The sequence below is a fragment of the Sander lucioperca genome, chromosome 20 (genome assembly GCF_008315115.2).
Source record: "Sander lucioperca isolate FBNREF2018 chromosome 20, SLUC_FBN_1.2, whole genome shotgun sequence".
Classification (NCBI taxonomy): domain Eukaryota; kingdom Metazoa; phylum Chordata; class Actinopteri; order Perciformes; family Percidae; genus Sander; species Sander lucioperca.
In genome coordinates, this window is record NC_050192.1 from 6,227,862 (window position 1) to 6,250,592 (window position 22,731).

General features: G+C 39.6%; 2 protein-coding genes across 6 annotated transcripts in view; one reads left to right on the top strand and one right to left on the bottom strand.

Moving 5' to 3' along the window:
• acss3 (acyl-CoA synthetase short chain family member 3) overlaps nucleotides 1-6,974 on the top strand; it is a 47,668-nt gene extending 40,694 nt beyond the window's left edge. The window contains exons 16-17 of one of the 2 annotated variants that reach the window (XM_031313540.2): nucleotides 5,754-5,837; nucleotides 5,908-6,974. In XM_031313540.2, coding sequence (XP_031169400.1) covers nucleotides 5,754-5,831 — 78 coding nt within the window. In that variant the 3' untranslated portion in view covers nucleotides 5,832-5,837; nucleotides 5,908-6,974. Of the gene's footprint in view, nucleotides 1-5,753 lie in introns of both variants that reach the window. The other variant, XM_031313539.2, reaches the window with a different exon arrangement.
• Nucleotides 6,151-22,731, bottom strand: part of ppfia2 (PTPRF interacting protein alpha 2) — a 228,351-nt gene continuing 211,770 nt past the window's right edge. The window contains exons 20-33 of one of the 4 annotated variants that reach the window (XM_035996395.1): nucleotides 22,398-22,488; nucleotides 21,049-21,051; nucleotides 18,463-18,544; nucleotides 17,428-17,628; nucleotides 15,045-15,107; nucleotides 13,492-13,524; nucleotides 13,198-13,373; nucleotides 12,846-12,943; nucleotides 12,552-12,727; nucleotides 11,939-12,007; nucleotides 10,993-11,149; nucleotides 10,687-10,743; nucleotides 8,882-8,971; nucleotides 6,151-8,404 (exon numbers count right to left, since the gene is read on the bottom strand). In XM_035996395.1, coding sequence (XP_035852288.1) covers nucleotides 8,913-8,971; nucleotides 10,687-10,743; nucleotides 10,993-11,149; nucleotides 11,939-12,007; nucleotides 12,552-12,727; nucleotides 12,846-12,943; nucleotides 13,198-13,373; nucleotides 13,492-13,524; nucleotides 15,045-15,107; nucleotides 17,428-17,628; nucleotides 18,463-18,544; nucleotides 21,049-21,051; nucleotides 22,398-22,488 — 1,265 coding nt within the window. In that variant the 3' untranslated portion in view covers nucleotides 6,151-8,404; nucleotides 8,882-8,912. The remainder of the gene's footprint in view (nucleotides 8,405-8,881; nucleotides 8,972-10,686; nucleotides 10,744-10,992; nucleotides 11,150-11,938; nucleotides 12,008-12,551; nucleotides 12,728-12,845; nucleotides 12,944-13,197; nucleotides 13,374-13,491; nucleotides 13,525-15,044; nucleotides 15,108-17,427; nucleotides 17,629-18,462; nucleotides 18,545-21,048; nucleotides 21,052-22,397; nucleotides 22,489-22,731) is intronic. The other 3 variants (XM_035996394.1, XM_035996396.1, XM_035996397.1) reach the window with 3 other exon arrangements.

The window sequence follows — 22,731 nt, forward strand, 5'->3', positions numbered from 1 at the left end:
CCACATGAGTAGCCCTCAGGCTTGTTCTAAAAATGAAAATTGAATATTGATATTATCTGTTTCCCACCTTGTTAAGTCATTGTTGACAATTATTGTGAGAAATCATTAACATAATCAGTGTCTTCACATAGATTAGTATCATTAATCATTAATAATCATATATAACTAAAGGCAAACTGAGCAAATTTGTTATCTCAGAAGAGCGTATCAAACTGGTAGCCCTTCGTATGACTCGGTACCCATGAAGTAGCTCTCAGTTTCAAAAAGGTTGGTGACCCCTGTGCTATACTATGACTTTTTATGATTTTTTTTCGATATGCTATAACTTTTTTTCTTTTCGACAAACTATAGCATGACTTTTTTTTAATAATTTTTTCAACGTACTATGCTATGACTTTTTTTCGACACACTATACTATGACCTTTTTGTGACTTTTGACAAACTGTGCTATGACTTTATCGACATACTATACTTTGACTTTTTTATGATTTTTTTCGACATACTATACTATGACTTTTTTTTATTTTTTTAGAAATATAATACTGTGACTTTTTTCGACTTACTATACTATGACTTTTTATGATTTTTTTTTTCGATATACTATACTATGACTTTTTATTTTTTCGACATAATACTATGACTTTTCTGCAATATCCTATACTATGATTTTTTTCATGATTCTTTCGATATACTATACTTCAACTTTTTTATTTTTTTTTGTTTTTTGGGCATTTCTGTCTTTATTCGATAGGAAAGCTGAGATATGAAAGGGGAGAGAGAGGGGTGAAGACATGTAGGAAAACCACTACAGGTGGTACTCGAACCCTGGACCTCTTCGTCGAGGAATAAACCTCTACATATGTGCGCCCGCTCTACCAACTGAGCTAACTGGCCACATATCCTATGACTTTTTGAAGTCATACTATACTATAACTTTTTTTCATGATTCTTTTTCCAACATCCTATACTATGACTTTTTTATGGTTTTTTCAACATACTATACTATGACTTCAATATTTGTTTTCAACATCCAATATTATGACATTTTAATGATTTTTTTCGACATACTATACTATGACCTTTTTATGATTTTTTTTTTTTTTTTTTTGACATACTATCCTATGACTTTTTGATGTCATACTATACTATGACTTTTTTTCATGATTCTTTTCAACATCCTATACTATGACTTTTTTATGATTTGTTTTCGACATACTATACCATGACTTTATGATTTTTTTCAACATCCTATACTATGACTTGTTTTTATAATTTTATTGACATACTACACCATGACTTTTTTATGATTTTTTCGACATACTATACTGTGACGTTTTTTCGACATACTATACTTCGACCTTTTAATAAAAAATGTTGACATATTATGCTATGACTTTTTTTCGACTTAATATACTATGACTTTTTGATGATTTTTTTTCGACTTACTATACTTTGACTTGTTTTTTTTCGACATATAATACTATTACTTTTTTATGATTTTTTTCGACATGTTATCCTATGACTTTTTGACGTCATACTATGCTATGACTTTATGATTTTTTTTTTCAACATCCTTTACTATGACTTTTTTATGATTTTTTTTTTCAACATCCTATACTATGACTTTTTTATGATTTTTTTTTTTTACGTTTTTTCGACGTACTATACTTCGACCTTTTAATAATTTTTTTTGACCTACTATACTATGACTTTTTATTACATTTCTTATGCCATTATGCCTATGACTTTTATTTGCCATACTACCTACCATACTTTTTTCAACATACTATCCTATGACTTTTTTATTTTTTTCGACATGATCTTTTTGTGATTTTTTTTTTCTTTTCTTCTCCCTTCAACATACTATACTATGACTTTTTTATGTTTTCAACAAAACTATACTATGACTTTTTTATGATTTTTTTTTTCTCGATATACTATAACTTTTTTCTTTCTTTTCAACAAACTATAGCATGACTTTTTTTTAATGATTTTTTCAACGTACTATGCTATGACTTTTTTTCGACACACTATACTATGACCTTTTTGTGACTTTTTCGACAAACTGTGCTATGACTTTATCGACATACTATACTTTGACTTTTTTATGATTTATTTCGACACACTATACTATGACTTTTTTATTTTTGTAGACATATAATACTATGACTTTTTTCGACTTACTATACTATGACTTTTTTATTTTTTTCGACATAATACTATGACTTTTCTGCAATATCCTATACTATGATTTTTTTTTCATGATTCTTTCGACATACTATACTGTGACGTTTTTTCGACATACTATTTTTTGGGCATTTCTGTCTTTATTCGATAGGAAAGCTGAGATATGAAATGGGAGAGAGAGGGGGGAAGACATGTAGGAAAACCACTACAGGTGGTACTCGAACCCTGGACCTCTTCGTCGAGGAATAAACCTCTACATATGTGCGCCTGCTCTACCAACTGAGCTAACTGGCCACAAAGCTATGGCGCTAAAAGAGTCTCAATAAAGATAAATGCACACACTATATTCACATATGCACACACAGGATTCATACATGCACACACATTCATAAATACACACACAGGATACACAAATGCGCACAAAATTCACAAATACACACACAAAATTTAAAAAGCACAGAAGATTCATAAATGCATACAAAATTCAGAAATGCACACAAAATTCATAAATGCAAACAACATTTACAAATGCACAAAAGATTCAGAAATGCACAGGACAATATTCAGAAATGTATTTCTGATGCACACACAAATATATCTTGATTTACAAACTGCTTGCGGTCTGTGAACTTCACTGCATTTGTGTGTGAATTTTGAGACTGCCCTGACTTGGCTCAACACACAAATGCCTTTTTTTAAACAGGGAATGTTCTGCAGCCAATCAGATATCTCCCTTGTTTTAGCCAATCACAAGAACGCACCCCACGTGGAGGATTGTTTACTTATAAGCCAATCACATGAACGCGTTCACACAGCGCTATATGAATGTGGTGTAGGAGTCATGAGGGGCTTTCCGACCGGAGGTATTTTTGCAGTTCTTAGAACTAAACATTCCTAGAACACTTTTTTCGTCGTGTTCCGACAGGAAAAAATTGGGGATTTTTAAGCTCCTACTTCAGAGCAAGGTCTTTTCCCTTTTCCTAGGTGTACTTGATTGGTCGAACTTATAAGTCATGCCCACTGCCAACTTGGAACTTGCAGACGGCGCAACAACCAACAACGGCACATTTTTAACAATTTTCACCATCTTATTCATCATTAAATTCACTTCTGACAACATTTTAGGCGAGACATCAACTATGTAGAGGTCAAATATGGGCGTTTTACGAAAATTGACGGCTAATTGCAAATTTTGTCCGACTGTGTGTCGGGAGTTCAGCGGCCGGTGCTGCCTGTGTTGCTGCCTCGCCGCCCGGCCTGCCTTCCTTCACAGACCCCGGCCTGCTGGGAGGTAGATGGAGCTCCGTCACGGCTGGCAGCCCATGGCACTCCATACCCGCGCAAAGTCACCGTTTTTTGGGTTAATGGACTACCAAACGCTGCTGCCCTGACAGAGCTCCAGGGCCTGCAGCTCCCCTCTTCCTGCTAAATGGCCGCTGTGTGTGAGTGAGAGCGCGGTCAGCGAGCTTGTTACGCCCGCAATCTCTTACTGCAGGTTCCAGTTAATCTCATAATGGATATGTGTGTTGAGTTATTTAAACAAACGATCATGGAAATAAACACCTCTTGTCCGCGAGTCTCATTGATAGAGCTGCAGCTGGATGGAGCTCTATCAATGAGAGCTAGCTAGTCTCCTCTTAGACCTCTGAAACGAAACCCCTAATGTTCACAAAAAAGTATTACATTGAAATCGGACACCATAGTTAGCTTTATAAGAACATTGGGGTTGATGTTCTATAAGTGGCATGACGAAATTCAAACTGTAAATATACGAAAATTATGCCGAAAGTGTAGCAACGATCTTTCCCATAGGATTAAATGGGACACATACCGTAGCTAGCCTAGCTAGCAGCTCCTCCTAAGGAGACCCCTAATGTTCACAAAAATGCATTAAATTGAAATCGGACACCATAGTTAGCTTTTTAAGACCTTGGGGTAGCTATTTTATAAGTGACGTGACAAAATTAAAATTGTAAATATACGAAAGTTATGCCGGCAGCTGGCAGCCAGCCAGCTCCGGAGCTCCGCGGAGCCCCGAGCCCCGGTCGTCCAATAACCGAGAAACGGTGACTTTCACTGGGTATGGAGTTTGCTGCTTTCTCGTCAGACTGTGTGGAGCTCCTAAAGTTGAGCAAAACATTACATGAATTACTACGAGAATGGATGACTCCACCCACATTCATATAGCGCTGTGTGAACGCGTTCATGTGATTGGCTTATAAGTAAACAATCCCCCACGTGGGGTGCGTTCTTGTGATTGGCTAAAATAAGAGAGATATCTGATTGGTTGTAGATCATTCCCTGTTTAAAAAAAGGCATTTGTGTGTTGAGCCAAGTCAGGGCAGTCTCAAAATTCACACACAAATGCAGTGAAGTTCACAGACCGCAAGCAGTTTGTAAATCAAGATATATTTGTGTGTGCATCAGAAATACATTTCTGAATCTTGTCCTGTGCATTTCTGAATCGTGTGTGCATTTGTAAATGTTGTTTGTATTTCTGAATTTTGTGTGCATTTCTGAATTTTGTATGCATTTGTGGATCTTCTGTGCTTTTTAAATTTTGTGTGTATTTGTGAATTTTGTGCGCATTTGTGTATCCTGTGTGTGTATATGTGAATGTAGTGTGTGCATTTATCTTTGACTCTTTTAGCTCCATACATATCCTATGACTTTTTGACGTCATACTATACTATAACTTTTTTATGACTTTTTTCAACATCCTTTACTATGACTTTTTTATGATTTTTTTTCAACATCCTACACTGACTTTTTTATGATTTTTTTCAACATACTATACTATGACTTCAATATTTGTTTTCAACATCCTATACTATGACTTTTTTATGATTTTTTTCGACATACTATACCATTACTTTTTTTGTTTTTTTCAACATATTATACTGACTTCAATATTTGTTTTCAACATCCTATATTATGACATTTTAATGATTTTTTTTCAACATACTATACTATGACCTTTTTATGATTTTTTTTTTTTTTTTTAACATACTATCCTATGACTTTTTGATGTCATACTATACTATGACTTTTTTATGATTTGTTTTCGACATACTATACCATGACTTGTTTTTATAATTTTATTGACATACTATACCATGACTTTTTGATGATTTTTTTCGACATGTTATTCTATGACCTTTTGACGTCATACTATGCTATGACTTTATGATTTTTTTTTTTTACATTTTTTCGACATACTATACTTTGACCTTTCAATAATTTTTTTTTGACATACTATACTATGACTTTTTTCGACATCTTATACTATGACTTTTTTATGCTTTTCTTTCGACATACTATACCATGACTTTTTTGTGATTTTTTTTTTTGACATAATATACTGTGACTTATTTAATTTGTTCGACATACTATACCTTTTTGATTTCTTCGACATACAATACTTTTTTCGACTTACTATACTATGACTGTTTTTATGATTTTGTTTTGATGTACTATACTGACTTTTTTATGATTTTTTTCGACACTGTTTTCTTTGTGTTTAAATTATCCATTAGAATTAAAAAATAAACCATTTTCCCCCACAGATCACTCCAACTATCGAGGACCCAGAAGTCTTCAAAGACATCGAAAGGCAGGTAGAAAAAGCTCTGAGAACTCGCTGAGCCTGAACTTACCTGTTAGATGAGTAAGAAAACTTTTGTCTCTAACTTTTAAACTACATTTTGGCAACATAAACTCACTCACTCTAGGTGCTGTAAATGTAAATTAAAATGTGTGATTCTTCTTAAAAGTCAAATTGAAGGTAGACATTGATGTCAGTAAGTTTTACAGGGCTAATGTTTCCATTTGTATGTAACCTGAAACTATACTGCACTTTCATAATTAATGAGCAGAGGCAAGGTATGGCTACTGTAAGTATAAAATAATGCCCTTGAGCCATAAACATGTTGAATGGAGAAATAATGAAGAAAACTCATTCACTGACAGTAGTTTTTTTTTTTATTGACAATGAAAATTTGCTTGCTCACCACTTAGTTTTGACCGAAGTACAAGAAGTAATAAATAAAAAAAAAAAATGGACACAAAATAAAATGATTCATTGTTCGTGCAAATTGAAGTTGTAAAAACAAATTAAAAGTGTAAGACTTGAGTCGTCCATCAGAAATAAGTAAAAGACAGATAACAGGGCTGTACAATAGGTTACCCTGGAAACTCTGACAGAAACAAAGAGTTAACAGTTACACTAATGTAAGTCACAGCAAGCAACAGGTTTGTCATTAAATATCACCTCACTTCAACATACACTCTACGCACACTATGAGCTAAAGCAGTCTGTCTTTTAGTTATTTCCTTTGTTTTGTTAAAGTAGTGTCTGAGGGGTGGGGGAGAAGGCCAGCTTGGCTGAGTGTGTAGTTGTCCTTTGTGTTAATGTATCGCCTGACAAAAACATACAGTACAACAAGTGACAGGTTCTATGAATGACGTCCTGCTTTTTTGTTCTCTGAGAAGAGGTTTTGTGCAACTTCGGAGAGCAATGGCGTCTCTTGTTTTGTCCTTGGCTACTAAATAGTCTGTTGAGTTGATGCGGTTGTATCAAAGTGCTTGTCATGTCGTTCCAGTGCATCGACATGTCCTCTTAAAATGCTCCTTTATGACAGCGAGTCCATAAGAAAGGAAGTTTGTTGGTGCCAGAAATGGGGCTCACGGTGGTTTTTGTACACCACTAGAGGGCAGGTTTTCACACCACATCCAGTCTCTTTCTCTCTGTATGGTGCAGCACAGGTTCATCGTCATCATTAGCACAATGAAAAAATAAAACCATATGTACAAAATGATCTAGAGGACAGGGTAATATGGAGACAGTTTTAAGAGCAGCATATAATAATCTATGGTCCACTAAATGAGGTGGCAGGGATGTTTTTTGCACAAACTCTGAATATCTTTTTTTTTTTTATACATAGGTGTGTATATATTTAAAAATGGCATATTTATTTACAGATAACCTACACATCTCCTGTAGAAGAAATACACAGTACGTTATGCTTCGACAAGTTACTGTACATGTAAAAGGTAGAAATGCTGACAACGGGGCTGCCTGCAGGACAGTTTAGCACCGGCATCTGGTGCCCACATAAGGAGGAGAAGTAGGGCGGGGAAGGGGGTCAGAGAGGAGAGGAGGGCTTCTTGGCAGTGCGTGTCGTCAGAATGGTTTGTTCCTCGGCAGGTTGGCCTGCCCAGCAGCTCCACTAGTTAATCTCCATTCAGAACTGTACCTGAAGGGAAGCAGAATGAGAAGTTTTCAGTAGGGGTACTGTAAAGTTGGTAAGGTTTCTAAACAAAATATGGAAAAACCTAAATTATAACATGCCAAGAATGTAATTTGAAATCCAGGCTGTCAATTATGTGCCATACTGATTGCAACTTGGAAGTTGACTTTGGAAATAGTATTGGCAAAGTAATCGTTAACCATATATAATGCTAATTTAGTTCTTTAGAGCAGTATGGAATGTGAACTTTTAACCATTCTCTAAACAAGATGGATCACATATTTTCAGAAATACTGATTGTATAGTTTCATCCTTAGGAGCTGTGCTTTTCGAAATATTCAAGTATATCCTGTGTGAATGTTTTGCAAAGAATCTTAAAAAGCTGAGTCTAAAATGGAGGAAGTGATAAAGTCGCAAAGGTGTTTTTTTTCTGGGTGCCTCTATGTAAATATTGCACTGTATTCGTTTGCAGCGTACAGCAGTGGAAAAAGATAAATACTTTCAGCAGCTAAAGGTGAGATATTCTGTGTGCAGAAAATAGTCATACCATCAGTTTTTGTTTCCTGTGCACATATACAGAATTGAACCCTTTGCTCTCACTGATCTTTGCACTGTATTCGGTCGTCTTCTTTTTTTGCCGTGTGGGAGTGCTGATGAAATCCTTACAAACAGCCCGCAGGGTGCTTCATGGGATGAGCAAATGATTTGGAAACAAAGTTACAGTTATAAAAATGAAACTTGAACTTTTGACGTACTATACCATGACTTTTTCATGATTTTTTTTCTGACAAAATCTCAACTTCCTGCTCACTATAGAGTAAACTATGCCTGTTATAAAGGGAGTAGTGAATGAGGAAGTAATTTTGTACATGGCTGTCAGCTGTCTTCCTGGGCTTTTCATGCTAAACAACGCATCCAGAGCAGAATTCAGTGTTCTCTTTGCCGCTTGCATTTGCATCAGGTTGTCACTACAGATGCAGAGAGACAGCGTATCAAATCAAAGCAAATACTTGAGAGATTACACTTTTTCACTGCACCTGACAGTACAAAGAACACAGTTGGAAATATAACTAGGGCGAGCTCACTTTGTAATCTATAATCTATAAAGTCCTGTTAAGTCCCATGACAAGGCCTATTTTTAGCAGCCTTGAACTATCATCATCATGTAAATGAACTCTGTTAACTTGTCTCTGTGTAAGGTACTAAACTCCTCATTTATTTGAAGCAGATCTCTAAAGCTTGGACCATGACTGACTCATCTTTTTTGGACAAACATTAAAGAGCAGACATTAGTACGAGACGGTGGCTCGCTGCTAGCCCTGCCGTCTCCTATCACCTTATCACAGCTACCTGGCAAAAACACCACACAGGCTCGCCAAGTCGATGAGACAAACACTTATCTTGGGAAACAATAACAGAGCGAGAGTCTGTGTTGTGTTACATACAGTGTACAGTTTAAGGTCCCTCTCTTCCTCCTCAGCAGGAATAGGTTCTCACCGTGGAGCTGTCCAGCCGCTGCACTGCAGACGGTCCAACTGCAGGGGGAGACAGCGAGAGAGAGAGCGCTTTAAGTCTAAATATCAAAACCTTGATGTTATTACATTGAGTGACAAGGAAACATTCCTCCACTTGGTCACCACCCCCAAATATGAGCCACAAGTTTAGACATCCTCAACGGTACGAGTGAGATCACAAGCAAAACATGTTTCTCACACAACGAAGCTTACTTGTAGTGTCACCCCTCAGAAGAGAAAGCCATGTATCACGCACTCAAAGGAAGTCTTCATTTTGAGTGGATAACAGCAGCAACAAGATTTGAGTGTATTGTGGATGTCACAGACCAGGGAGCACAGAGAATAGAGACAGAGGAACACAGGAAGGCTGTTTCAGTGTCACCGGGAACACTTTGTTAGAGGAGAACACTGGCCGAAATCAGTGCAGTGGGATGATTTCCAGACGTCTATCACAACCTCGGGTGGTATAATACACTCTGCATCCCTTTCAAGGATCATTTCCAGTTCATTACAACTTGGATCTTTGAGCTTTACTGTTCATTATTGGCCTTGCTTTACTGTTCATTATTGGCCTTGGAAACAACTTTTTTTTTTAAATGTGGTTGAGAGCTCTAAAACAAGTGAGTAAGTAGACCTTGTCTTATTTTAGTAGTTTTGACCATCGTTCCAATTGGCATTAATACCTTTTGAATTTAAGCAAGTAAATTGCTGAGATCTGGTAATGCGGCGACATCACTAGAAAAAAGTAAGAAGGGGCAAAATATATTAACAGTCAGACGATAATACAGGTTTCCAACAAATCCCCCGGTTGGGAAGTACTATTTTGGAAGAGAAAATGCAGGCAAACTTTACCATTTTTATCCAAGCTGTCTGTTGTAAACATCCTGCACTAGGAAGCTTTGACGTTACCGTACTTTCCTGTGCAGTCAGCCGTTTTTGTATTTTTCGTTGCGCTCACTTTTAGTTTAACCTCCAAATAAAGTGGTTTAGATAATCTGGCTTAATTGTTAACAACCTGTGATTTTTCAATGTCACCGTGTTCCCAGATCACAACTATTACATTGAGTACATTGTAATCAGAACAAATTAAAATGATGACCGAAACTACAAAAACAAGAACCAAGTTGGAATGACCCGGAATCCTTCAATAAAAGCCCATTTCAGCCAGTGTCCTCTTTTAACAGCAGAGGGATGACAAATGACACAAACTGTCAGTTTGAGTTCTTGAGACATCCAGTTACCTATGTAAACCTCCTGATTCAGGCCAACTTACATAGCACTGCTCAGCCACCTTTTGTTTTGCTGCTCAATTACTGTAACTTCAAGGGTTACACCAGCAAGGCTCGATGGTGTTTTTTGCCTTCAACGGCGCCTTCCAGGCAGCTAACCCTAAACATAACCATTGCCGCGCTGCCTGGGAGGAGACGTTGGGGGCAAAAAACACCAAAGACCACCAGCAAGCATGGGTCTTAATCCATAACTTGGCCCTCTAGCTTTTACAACCAGGGTGACTAAACACAACTATTTTGCAACTTTGCAAAACGACACCCTTGGAGTTGGATATCAAAGAGAGATTGAAGAGTAGTAGAGAAAGAGGTGAGAGACCACAGAGAAAAGGAGAGATATAGCCGCACAGTGGTTGGCAGAGACCATGTGAAGGGGAGGAGGGTGTATATGTAGAATTATACGACACGCAGGGCCAACAAGCCCAGAACCCTCAGTGGGGCATAGCTGACCTTGAAACCAATCCAAATACATGTCGTCAGGACTGTCATCCAGCGCCTCATAGAGGACTGCGGAGCAGCCATCACAGAGTCAGAGAGAACAAGAGACAGAGTCACAACACAGCAAGGAGCAGCTACTCCTGCGCTCAGGTGTGGTGTGCAACAGGTGGATTTAACCTTTGCTTTGTAGCTGCCTTTGGAAGCCACTTTTCAGAAAATATCCACCTCTAACAAATGTCATGCACTATAACAATAACACCAAGTATTGAAATAACAATCTGCCACTGGGTGAATTAAGGTGCAGGGACAGGCACTTACCCTCGGGGGGCAATCTTCGGGAGTGACCAGACGTGGCGGTGAGACGGAATCCAGCAGGGAGCGTCTCCGCTGATCCGGGCATCATACTTATACCGTGAACGTCTCTGGGCGGGAACTGCCTCCTCCACGATGGACCTCGGAAGTCTTTGTCTTCACACTGATGGACAGATAGATATCATTCACGTTTTTTAGGCACAAAGGGTAAATATAGAGTCGATAATAACAGCACATAAATCATGTAGGAAAACACTTCACTTTCAAATTGGCCTCACTCAAAGTGATAGGGTGTTAAAGAAAGAAAAGTTATCGATTTCTCTGTGTTTATATGTTATAACTTCAGGGGTAAGATGACTAATGAAATGAAAATAAATAAAACCACTAATGTAAAAGGCCTAAGTGATTGGAAGTGAAAGTAAAAAGTGTCCAACAAGGACCACTGCATTAAAAACAAATCTTGCTCGTCTTGCTTTGAGTGTGCAGCATTGTTGACGTTAGCTGTGATAAGGTTGATTTTGTCTATTTTCAAAATAATTGCATGTGGCCAATTTTGGGATACTGGGAAATTTAGGTCACCGTAAGGGATAAGCAACATTCTTGGAATAGGACTTCTGCATCTTTAAATCTGAACAAAACATATGTACAACTATTGTACTGGCTATTGCATGTGAAAGCACTTATCATGAATTGATAGTAATCACAATCTTTCAGTCTGAGCCATTTAAAAATATAGTTTATGCTTTCAGTGTATGGGGGCAGCTTCATTTAACTGGTCTGATTTACAAACAAAATAAAAAAACAGAATTAAAGATATGACAGTGAGCTAACTAATTATGTTTAAAAGTGTTATTGTTGCAAGTGATCTGAAATGACTAACCAGCTTTGTCAGTCATGACATTTCCCCTCACAGCAGTGTGAGGTCAGTCTTGTGGTTAATAGTTGAGCTCACCTCATCCAGTCTCCTGTCGGTGCCCAGCGCCAGCATATTATTGTACTCTCGCTCCAGAATCTGTCGTGCCTGAGGGGGAGGAAAAAAACCCAACACATTCTGATTTCCACAAAGCCAGCTATTTTTAGCAGAATGGTAACGGAGGCAGCTGACACATTACGTTATTCGTGCTGCATATCCATTTTACCTGAGTGTAGATGAGATGAGAGGTGAAAATTCACAGGGCAACCTGCCAGAGTGACAGTTGGCAAATCTGCACGTTCTGATTTAGATTCGACCAGCTTTTTGAAGGCTGATACCGACATAGCTCTACTTTTGGACTGAAGCTGGTGAAAGACAATATTCCTGCCCATACTTAGCCCCTATAAATTTGGCTTTACGATGCCATACAAAAAGTTCATCTCACAATGAGGTGTTTCCGTATGCAGTGTGGAAAAGCTATGAAGTGATATTCAGACCAAACATTGCTGATGGACATCAGATTTTTGGCAAAACATTGGTCTAACCTCAGTTTGAATTCAAAACAGTTTTGCATGTCTGAGTTGCAAAGTAAAATGTACCTATCATTGTTTTAACAGTCTGATAAAGGCAAGTGTGTGCGCAGCTGCAGTACCTGAGTGTTTTGGTTGGGGATCTGGAGGAGTAGTGCCAAACTGCTATAGTCAAAGTTGTCATCCAAGGCGACCAGAGCTCCATGCACACCGCTCTCTAGCAGGATGTTGGCGTAGTCTCTCAGGCCTATGCTCTGCACCCAGCGGATGACCCGCTCATTACTCCACACCAGTACATCTGCACACACACACAAGTACAGAAATCTCATGTTAAAGCTTGATCTCTATTTATTTATTCGTAGCATCTTGTTTTTGCTTTGTTATGATTGTTTTTTTTTTATTTTGGGTACACTTGCCTCTCATTTCGTGCTGGCTATGCTCCCTGCGTCTCTCCAGTTCCTTCCTGTCATAGTTGAGCTTCTTCAGACCCATGATTCCATACTGTAAACTTGTTCTGGTGTTAGAAAATCACACATATACAAAGACATGTGATGGGAAAAAACATTTTTGTCATCCATTTGCAAAACACACACACACACACACATACACACACACACACACACAAAAACAGCCTAAAACATCCATAACAGAAAGAGTTACTGAAACTCAATGAAAACTATCCTATCTAAAAAAATAAAATAGGTTACGGGGATTTTATGAATATCTATGATTGATTCTGTCTGCTGACAGATGAGCTGAGTCCAGTACCTGTGGAAGCTGTCCACCATTTTAAGGTGCACCCTAAGGTCCTTCTTGGTTAGGTGGTCCAGCATGCGCGCGTCCACCAGGCACTCCATGAAGTAGCTGCGGTACTGAGGTAGTCCTAGACTGGGCAGCCACTCGTTCCCTATCCACTCATGGTTCATGTCGCCATAAGCTAGAGTCTGATAGAGAAGACATAAGTCCGCACACTTGATTTTACTGGATACATGTTCATATTGGCTGTAAGATCTAATCTGTAACAACTGTTATAAATGGACAGACAGCAGGGTTTCCCCTTACCTGTGCCCAGCTGCCCTCTTCTGAATCGGACTTCTGATTGAAACAAGGACAAGAAAAAAGTATACTTAGGACAGGAAATGAAGGCCCACATTTTTCTATAACAAATCCTGCAGCTGCATCCAAATGTCCCTTAAAATGCTAAACTCAACTGATTACAGTGCATGAGTGCATGCTGAATGAACAAGGGAACAATCAGACAATTTAAGCAATAGTTTGGTCGTAGTGCTCCTGCATCAAAGAAAAAGCAAGATGAAGGAAGAAAGTTTCTTCTTACCAACCGCTGCTACATTTTCACAAAGCTTGACTAACGACAAGGTGCTTTTAAGACATGGTAAAAGGCTTGGGGGAGTTACTGCTGAGCAAGTTAAAATGGAAGAAAGCTCAGATCTAAATGGCACGAGAATTGGTCTCCAGAGGGATATTTTCTTTCGCCCTCAGATGTGGCCTGGCCTGACAGTTTGCATTTGGAAATAAGTTACTTATGGGTCAAAATGCTGTCCCAAAAATGGTATAAGATTGGCTTTTAGCTTTGTAAGTCCTGAAGCCAGATAGGAGATAAGGCACATCGGGTGTGATGTATGTTTTTGTTTTTTTTGGGGGGGGCATTTTAGGCCTTTAATTTCACAGGACAGATGAAGACATGAAAGGGGGGAGGGAGAGAGAGAGAGAGGGGGAACGACATGCAGCAAAGGGCCCCAGGTCGGAGTCGAACCCGCGGCCACTGTGCGCCTGCTCTACCAACTGAACTAACCCGTCCACGGGTGTGATGTATGTTTGTTTTTATTTTGACAAGGGGAGCATTAGCTTTAGATTAATGCATTAGAATGAGGTAATAGCCTGTATTCTTTCTGTAAAGACTCCTGTAAAATGAACATGATTTTGTATTGCTATAAGGTGATGGTAGTGATGGATTTACAATCCAGTTATTGATTCTACTAATTAAAATGTGATGGTCACAATGTATTACTTTCCTTCCATGGCACATAATTGAAAAATCTACTACATGGCCACAAATACACAGCTTGAAAATGTCTGACTGATGGAGAAGCTCAAATCTCACTGCACATCAGATCTCTGGAAGTTTTTTCTTCATTTCTACGTGAGATAAGAGTTCTTTTGGATACAAATGCTACATATGAAATAAAATGACTTTTAGAGATCTGGTGTGTGGTGAGTTTTGGGTGGTGTTTTAGTAACATTAACACAGAAATAAACCGTCTAGCCCTGATGATTCATGACCTTTCATAATGGAGATGAACTGAGTCAAACGACAGCAAAAATTGACACACACCTTCACTGAGCCATCATCAGCAGCAAAAGGCCTCAGGCCAAACACTACTTTGTATATCACTGATAGAGGCTCCTCCGACTAAAATGCAGTTTAAAATGAGTGTTGATAAGAGGCTCACAGATCAGGAAATTAATCATGCCTGCTCATCAGTCACCACCTAGGTCTCTCCTCATTCAATCCCTCCGATATCCACTATCACTCCCCAGACACACGACTGACAGAGAAAGAAACGGGCAACGGTGAAGGACACAAGGGGACTGACCGTTTTGGAAGGGGCTGCCATGGTCTCCATCTCCTCATGGGTCAGCCATACATTGCCTGAAGGCTACAAGGGGTAGAGCCCAAGAGACAGAGCAGCAGCAACAGGGTTGGTAGTAGAGGTCCGGTAGGAGGGGCAAGCAGTGTTAAAGAAGAAGAGCAGCACCACTGTAAGCCAATAGTGTTATAGCATCACAGTCAGATCATGAACTGGCCCCAAACCCGCCAGGGGTCAAAGGGCATATGAAGAGGACAAAAACACAACACAGTACAGTACAGCACAGAACATCCCAGTTTCGGCATACAGTACATGTACCACAAAAAACAGACAGTTGCCATGCACAACAAGGAAGACCAAATAAATTAGTACTATTAACACCGACAGACAAATACAGCACCCATTACTCATCCCTCTCAATCTATATTCTTACTAGTAAAAGGTTGATTCACTCAAATTACAGAAAAGCACTTCTCTCTAGTGTATTTAATCCACAAAACATGCGGCCAGTATTTTAATGGGGACTATTTCTTCAGTAGAAAGTAGTCCCAATCAAAGCTGTTGACACTGGACCCTATTAGGGTGAAGGCAGAAATCTCAGCACAGATGAATCCAAAACTATCTCTTAACAAAAACTTGAAATAACTGAAATTATGTTTTATGTAATTTGTGTGACTCAACCCTTTATTCTGCACCGTTGGAGCAGCAGTGATTGTTCTGCAGTCTCAGTGGAGCACTCCTTCACTGCATGTTCGAGGGGGATCCAGTTGTAACAGCGTCGGTAAAGTGACCAATTCCTTCCCCTCCCTCAATTTTCTGCACAACATACATGCCAAACCATATTTACAAGGTCAATTAACTCCCCTCTTTTTAAGTGTGGAGTTTTGTTAAGTGTGTCACAGTTTGTGATCGGACGTGTGGAGTTGCATGCTCTGTAATGAAAGTTTTATGAGGTGTGGAAGTGGAGCTTAGTGGTAGATGATAGGGTGAGGTAAATGGGGAATGAGGGGGAGCATAAAATAGTACTGCTAGTGTTGTTTTACAATAGGAGAAGACAGGAAAACTGCAAGAGCTCATGAGTTATGACTCTGGCATACATAGATAATATTGTGTAGAGACTAAAAACACAAATTAATATTCTCCGCTGGGTTTATATAACTTCTCATGTTTGTATGATGTATGGTCTGCATTTATGTACCTTCAGAATTAAGCACATTATTCCTTGCTCTGCAGTGTGAACAGTCACTATCGTTAAGGAGCAGCAGAGTCCTTAGAGACCGTATGCAATTACCATGACAACAGGGAGCTACGAAAGCAACTGTGGTGTGGAATAACTGGAGAGCTAAATTGCAGCACGCACTGGAGCAATGTTCTGAACACCGGGCCATCACTGACTCCCACTGTAATATTCACTTACTTTTGACAGACTGTTGGATTTATAATGTGCTGGGTGTGATCATAACGGCTCTTGTTCGCTAATAATTTTGGCTGTTGTCACCCGCCAACACACGTGTCACTCATGTCTGGAGGCATTGTGCATGTAAGCAGAGAGGACAATCAGTCATACAAACATTTGTCAGAGCTGATCTGGAGGCAGAAATTATGCCATTTTATTTTTAATAAGTAATTCTGCCTAAATAACAGCAGAATGAAGTCAAGGTAAACAGGTCGGGAGTAAGAGGGGGGTTAACACTCTTGCTTTTATTTGAAAGAAATCATCCAGCCCTAATGACTTGCCTAGGTTAGCATGCTAGCCTTGCCAAACATTAATTTTTGTTAAAGGGACATTTTGGAAAATTTGCTTATTCGCTTTCTTGCTGATAGATAGATGAGATTGATGTTATTGTTATATGAAGCAGGAACCAGCAGCCTGTAAGCATAGCTTAGCATAAAGACTGGAAGCCCATAAAACCAGAAATATTTGATGTGCTGGTAGGTGGATTTTGTTACTCTCTGACATAGCCAGGCTAGTTGTTTCCCCCTGTTTTCAGTCTTTATGCTAAGCTAAGAGGCTGCTTGTTCCTGCTTCATATTAGATAGATAGCTAGATAGATAGATACATCCATCCATCCCCGAGAAAGCGAATAAGCAAATTTCCCAAAATGTCCCTTTAACAAAAATTTAAGTTTGGCAAGGCTAGCATGCTAACCTAGGTAAGTCGTTCACAGTTATTCTAGCTTCATAATGAACAGACAGACGTTAAGGAATAAGTGTAGTTCCTAAAAAAATGTAAATATTTAAATCATTATGGCAGCTCCTTTTATTCCATTTCTACTCCACAAAATTATGAGATTACTTCTTCCTCCTGATCAGCTCCGTCTCCAACAAATGTTTGTACAACTAAAACTCTAGTCTGCGTCCATGTGCCCATATTTTATGTACAACTCACGGTTCTGGAGGTGGGCGGTGCAGAGGGGCTGGTGAGGGAGACCATTTCCTGGATGGCCAGGCGAAGTTTGAGGCGGTGCAGAGGGTTACTGATACCGATCTCCCTCTGGATCTCGGTGTCAGAGAGGGCCGACATGATGGCTCCACTCTTCACGTTGGCGCGACACGCCGCCACGTACCAGGCCGGCATTCCCAACCACAGCTTAACGACACAGAGAGGAGACAAAGAAGCACAAAGGAGTTATTGCATTTTCGTCAGCATCCTGGGTTTAAGCAGAGAATTTTGTCCCTTGATAGTCAACATGCAGTTACACAGGATTTTCCATCTTGCCAAGAATTTGATATGTAACGTGAGCACAAAATGCTGCCATATCAGCAGCTCAATAATTATCAGCAAGTATCAGCCCCCAATAAATTGGAACATTGTGGTCTGAGGTTGGGGAGTCCTGAATTGGCTAGTGGCTGTAGATCAGCTGTAGGCAAACATGTGAACATCAGAGGGCAGTAGAGTTTCTATAGTTAATCTTTTTTGTTAGTCCAAAAATATCAGTCAGAGGAACTGAGTGAGTGATTCACTACATTAATTAATCTGCAAATGATTTATCATAAATTGGAATTGGGGTCATAGCCTAATAAAAATTCCTCATAATGGATCTAAGCAAACCAACAATATAAACACATTACAATGACTGTATATTGAAAAGCTTATTTCATTAAGTCAAAGATGTGTTGCAGTGAATGTTTGATGTCAAACAGAAGACCAGCGCCTTTTATGTCTTAGAGAGAACACGTGACACTCATGCATGATTAATATTAAGGGAAATGGGACTTTGAATGAGTTTAAGTCTGAATTCTATGCAATATTTTGCATGTTATTTGAAGACAAACATGGTGGGCCAATCAACAGGAAGCTTCTGAGTTATAAAAGTAAAGCTCTTGGGTCTTTATACACACTTTCAGTACCTTGCAATTGAATATATTTGCAAATGAAAATCACCTGATAGAGATCAACCAACAAAAAAATGTGACTACTTACCTCCAGCCAGGCTACAACTGTTGGGCCATCCCATTGGGCGAAAGGTAAACCCTTTCTCCTGGCCTCCTCCAATAGCTCGTGTCTGAGGGCGGGGACAGAGGAGACCTTGTATGAACATGTGTACTTGTACATCATAATAAACACACATTTTCACTCTGATACAACACCACACCCTCTTAAACTCTCTCTCATCCGCACTCCGGCACACTGCTTTTCACAAATCCCTGCAGTCACAGTGTCGTGTCTGTGTACGTGTGTGCGCGCGCAGGATTGTGTGTGTGTGTGTGTGTGTGTGTGTGTGATACATGAGAGGAGAGTACTTGAATACATTTTATCTCCTAGTCCAGCCTGTACACTAAGCGTGTTGAAAAGAGCAGCGTTTTATCATTCATCTCTGTGCTGCCAGAGAGTGGCGCAGACAAGCACACAACTGTAGCTACACTCACTCACACACACTCACAGGCTTTGTATTACTGCATTTATGAGGGCATTCACTGAATGAATTCATTCCCAAATCCCTAATCCTGACATTAACATTCTCCCTGTCATACACCTACAGTATTTATAATCTTAAATTCACTGCTAGTAGAAAGTAGAACCAGCCCTGTGTGCCCAAATGTATTTGCCTTGTATGCTTTTTAGGGTTTCTTTAGCAAGATATCTTAACTACTTAACACATTTTGATGACATTAGGTGGGTGTTAAGGCCATTGGCCAAGAAACAAGCGATTGTTTTTTGGTGTGAATATTAGCGCCACCACATGGTCATTTTGATGCACTTTTTCCCCACCACTGCTACAAATATTACATTTTTTCCCAACTGTGGCTCAAAGTCAATGTTTAAGCATTACCATCTGCTCATGAAGACTGCGTAATACGGTCGAAAGCTACGTCACATACTTGGGTGACCCAGAAAAACAATACAAGGTGTTGCCTGCTACTTGTAGGTATGGCCTATTTGGAATCAGCTTCGTAGACACTACTGTGAAACGAATGAGGCGCCGCATTTGCAACCAAATTAAGATGATAGGTGCATATTTCAACTCTGAGGAAACCTGTGAAATTTGATTGCATAGTGTATTTAGGGGGCGTTACAGCAACATAACCAATTGAAATACCTATAACTCAGTGGTCAATCTGACTCACTTAATATGGCACAATTAATCCTTGCACAGAGTTGTAATATTCCTTATTCCAGTCTCCAACTGCTTATTTTAATCCAGATGCAAATGAAAATGAAGTAAATATTTGATTAAAATAACACATTTAGAGGATTGTACATCCTTGGTGGAGGTACTGTATGTGTCTTATGAGAGCAAATACAACACACTCATACACATACACCTGGTAGGCACTGTGCTGCAGTGAACCTGGACACTACATTGCTAATCTAAACACATTTGCCCAACTCATCCCAGTTCATCCACTCCTAATGTATTCTGCTGAGAGAGATTGTTTTCACACTGATACTTGTGTTAATGCACTTTTTGAATCACGCAGCAGGGTATTTTTAAAAGTAACTTTTCTTCACAATGTCTGGGCTGCGCTCCATGTTTTTTGTAACCTAAGAGAGCTTTTGTTTTGCCTCACTTGCCGGTGCCGAATTACTCAGAGCAATGTCATTTGCACCTTATCGACAAAGAGCAGTGAATACGTGCTCTTGGTCTGTCATGCACAGAGCTATTTGTATTGTGCTGAATCCTTCCACTCTCAACCAGACTCGGACAACTTATAAACAGCCTAAAAATGCCCGACAAACGGGACCAGGGAACGCACTCATACTCACACACCAAAAACAATGCAGTTCTTATTCAATTTGTTGAACACATTTCATAATAAAAAACTCTGAATCAACAACGCATTCCCTGAGTGTGTTGTCAAAGAACTTTGAAAAATGGAAAGAGTGGGCTTAGTAATAAACATGATACATGTAGCACTCAGAGCGTTGAAGGCCTCAGTACAGTGAAAGGGCACTTAAACACAGAATACATGGCATACAAAGGCCTACAGGTGACAGAGGAAATGTGTTTGTCCAAACACAACCAGGTACATTCACTGTCTTATCTATCCAGCACATGTTTTATGTTCAGGTCAGGTCTAATGCATGGAGAAATACATCCACTGAACATAGCTGGGGAAAGGGAAGTAAGGAAACAGTTATGACAAATCATACAAACAAAAAGAACATTTGACATTCCCATAACCAGATATTACAGCTGGTTATTTCACACAAATAGATAGAGACACATATAAGGAGAGGAAGACATTCCGGGTATAAAAATTGGGCCCCAGTTTTAGCGGCGGCACATTCTCTGTCCAGCCATGGATGCAGCTGCCATTGAACTGTAAAAAGGGGGGAAGAAACGTCTTCAGATGGTAAATGACAAAAAGAAAGAAAGAACGCAAAGCCGTTGTTAACAGCCATGAAGGATAGAGAGATACATCGATAGATAAGAGACGTCAGCTTTGGCACTGGTCTTTCGGGAGTGGACGGATGGCAGACAGACAGGAGAGATGGCAGACAGGGCAATATGGCTGAGACAATGGTCATATCCAGGAGGTTCAGATATACATCCTCGCAACTTACCCGCTTTGTTAGAGTCAGAGGGTGATGAGAGGGAGAGGAAGGGTAAGAGAGGAGAGAATCAGAGAGCAAAGAAGGGAGAGAAAGAGGGAGAAAGAGAGAGAGTGACGGGGAGACAAAAGTACAAAAAATGTTAATGAGTTAATAGGCAATTAACGATATGGCTGCAAACAAACGTGCGCTCACACACACCCACACCCACCCACACACACATATCACAATGGAGGACATTCGTTTACAGGAGCATCTGTAGACCGGTCCCAAAAAAAAAAAAGTAATCTTCTACAATGCAGTTCTGACCACATCTCGTGCAGCAGAGGAAATGAGAAAATGCACTGAAACACAGCAAGACCCCCTCCATGGCCTTACATTCAAATGCTCAGTTACATTCAGATACTTGTCGTTACCTCTCGAAGAAAACAAAATAAGAATAAGAAACACACCCAACAATGAGAACCACAGTGGTATTGATCGATCAAGATGCTGAAATGGAAATAGTGCAGGCAGCTCAATGGCATGCAGTGTGGAGGAGGAGGCACCAAGATGCAAGGTGGTGGTGTGGCCTTAATCCCGGACACTGCTATGAAGAAGTCAGTGCAGTGGAAGAAAAACAATACATTTGTCAACATACAACACTCTCTATTGACTATATGGGAGGCAAAGTTATTTGTCATGACAACTCAATGTGCACTTCGAGCAAGTGACATTCATCATTTGGCACTGGGGCATGGCAAATGCGCACACACACACACACACACACACACATTCTGCAAAAATCCTGCTGAAACATTTGCGAGTGGTTTCCCCCTTTTCCTGCAGGGCAGAACACACCAGATCTGACTGTGAGTGTAATTTATGGGCGGTTTGTTGGGAAAGCCGTCTATAACTTAAAAATTGACAAAGTAGCTTTGTGAGATTAATTGGGTTTTCGCCCGGATCAATAGTCTGACTTTGGCTCCGTGTCTGAATACAGTGATGCTGATCTCTGCTCCAGCTTCTGCTTTCTATCGATCCTGCCCTCAGTGTGGGTTATGATATTGCATATACAGTACAGCCGTGCTTTCATAGAGGGAGAGAGCTTGAGGTAAACACAGGAGGTGGGTGTAATAGCCTCTGTGTGTCAAAGGTCAGATTGGACTATATATACTGTAATGTAGCAGTGAAAAGGTCTTAAAACATACAGCTAGATGACTTCCAAACACAAAGCTTCTGTTAAAATATGACTATGAGCCATTTGTACAAGCAGATATATTAAATGGACACTGCTGGCTGTGAATACGTAGATCCTACTAAAGGACTATTTGGATGTGTGCTTGGGTGACTAGTGATGCGGTTCTGTGGACAAAGCTTACTTCTTTTTCAACCTGCGGTCCTTCTCAGCCTGAGTTCCCAGCTTGCCCATCCCCATGTCCTGGCCCGCCATGTCTGGGTCCATCATGGTCGCTGAGAGAAGAAGAGGATATCAGTGAATACAACCTGATTCTGTATGATACAAAATAAATACTAAAATGTTCTCATAAGTGCCTGTATTTGCCTCTGTTTAACATGGTTACATCACCCCTTTATATGCTGTTAGGATTTAAGTGGTGTTAAGGTGAGTTCAACATGCTCACAAAAGGTAATTATAGAATTTTAATTCTGATAACCTATTGTTAATAGACTACAAAATTCAGAATTTTTAGGGGA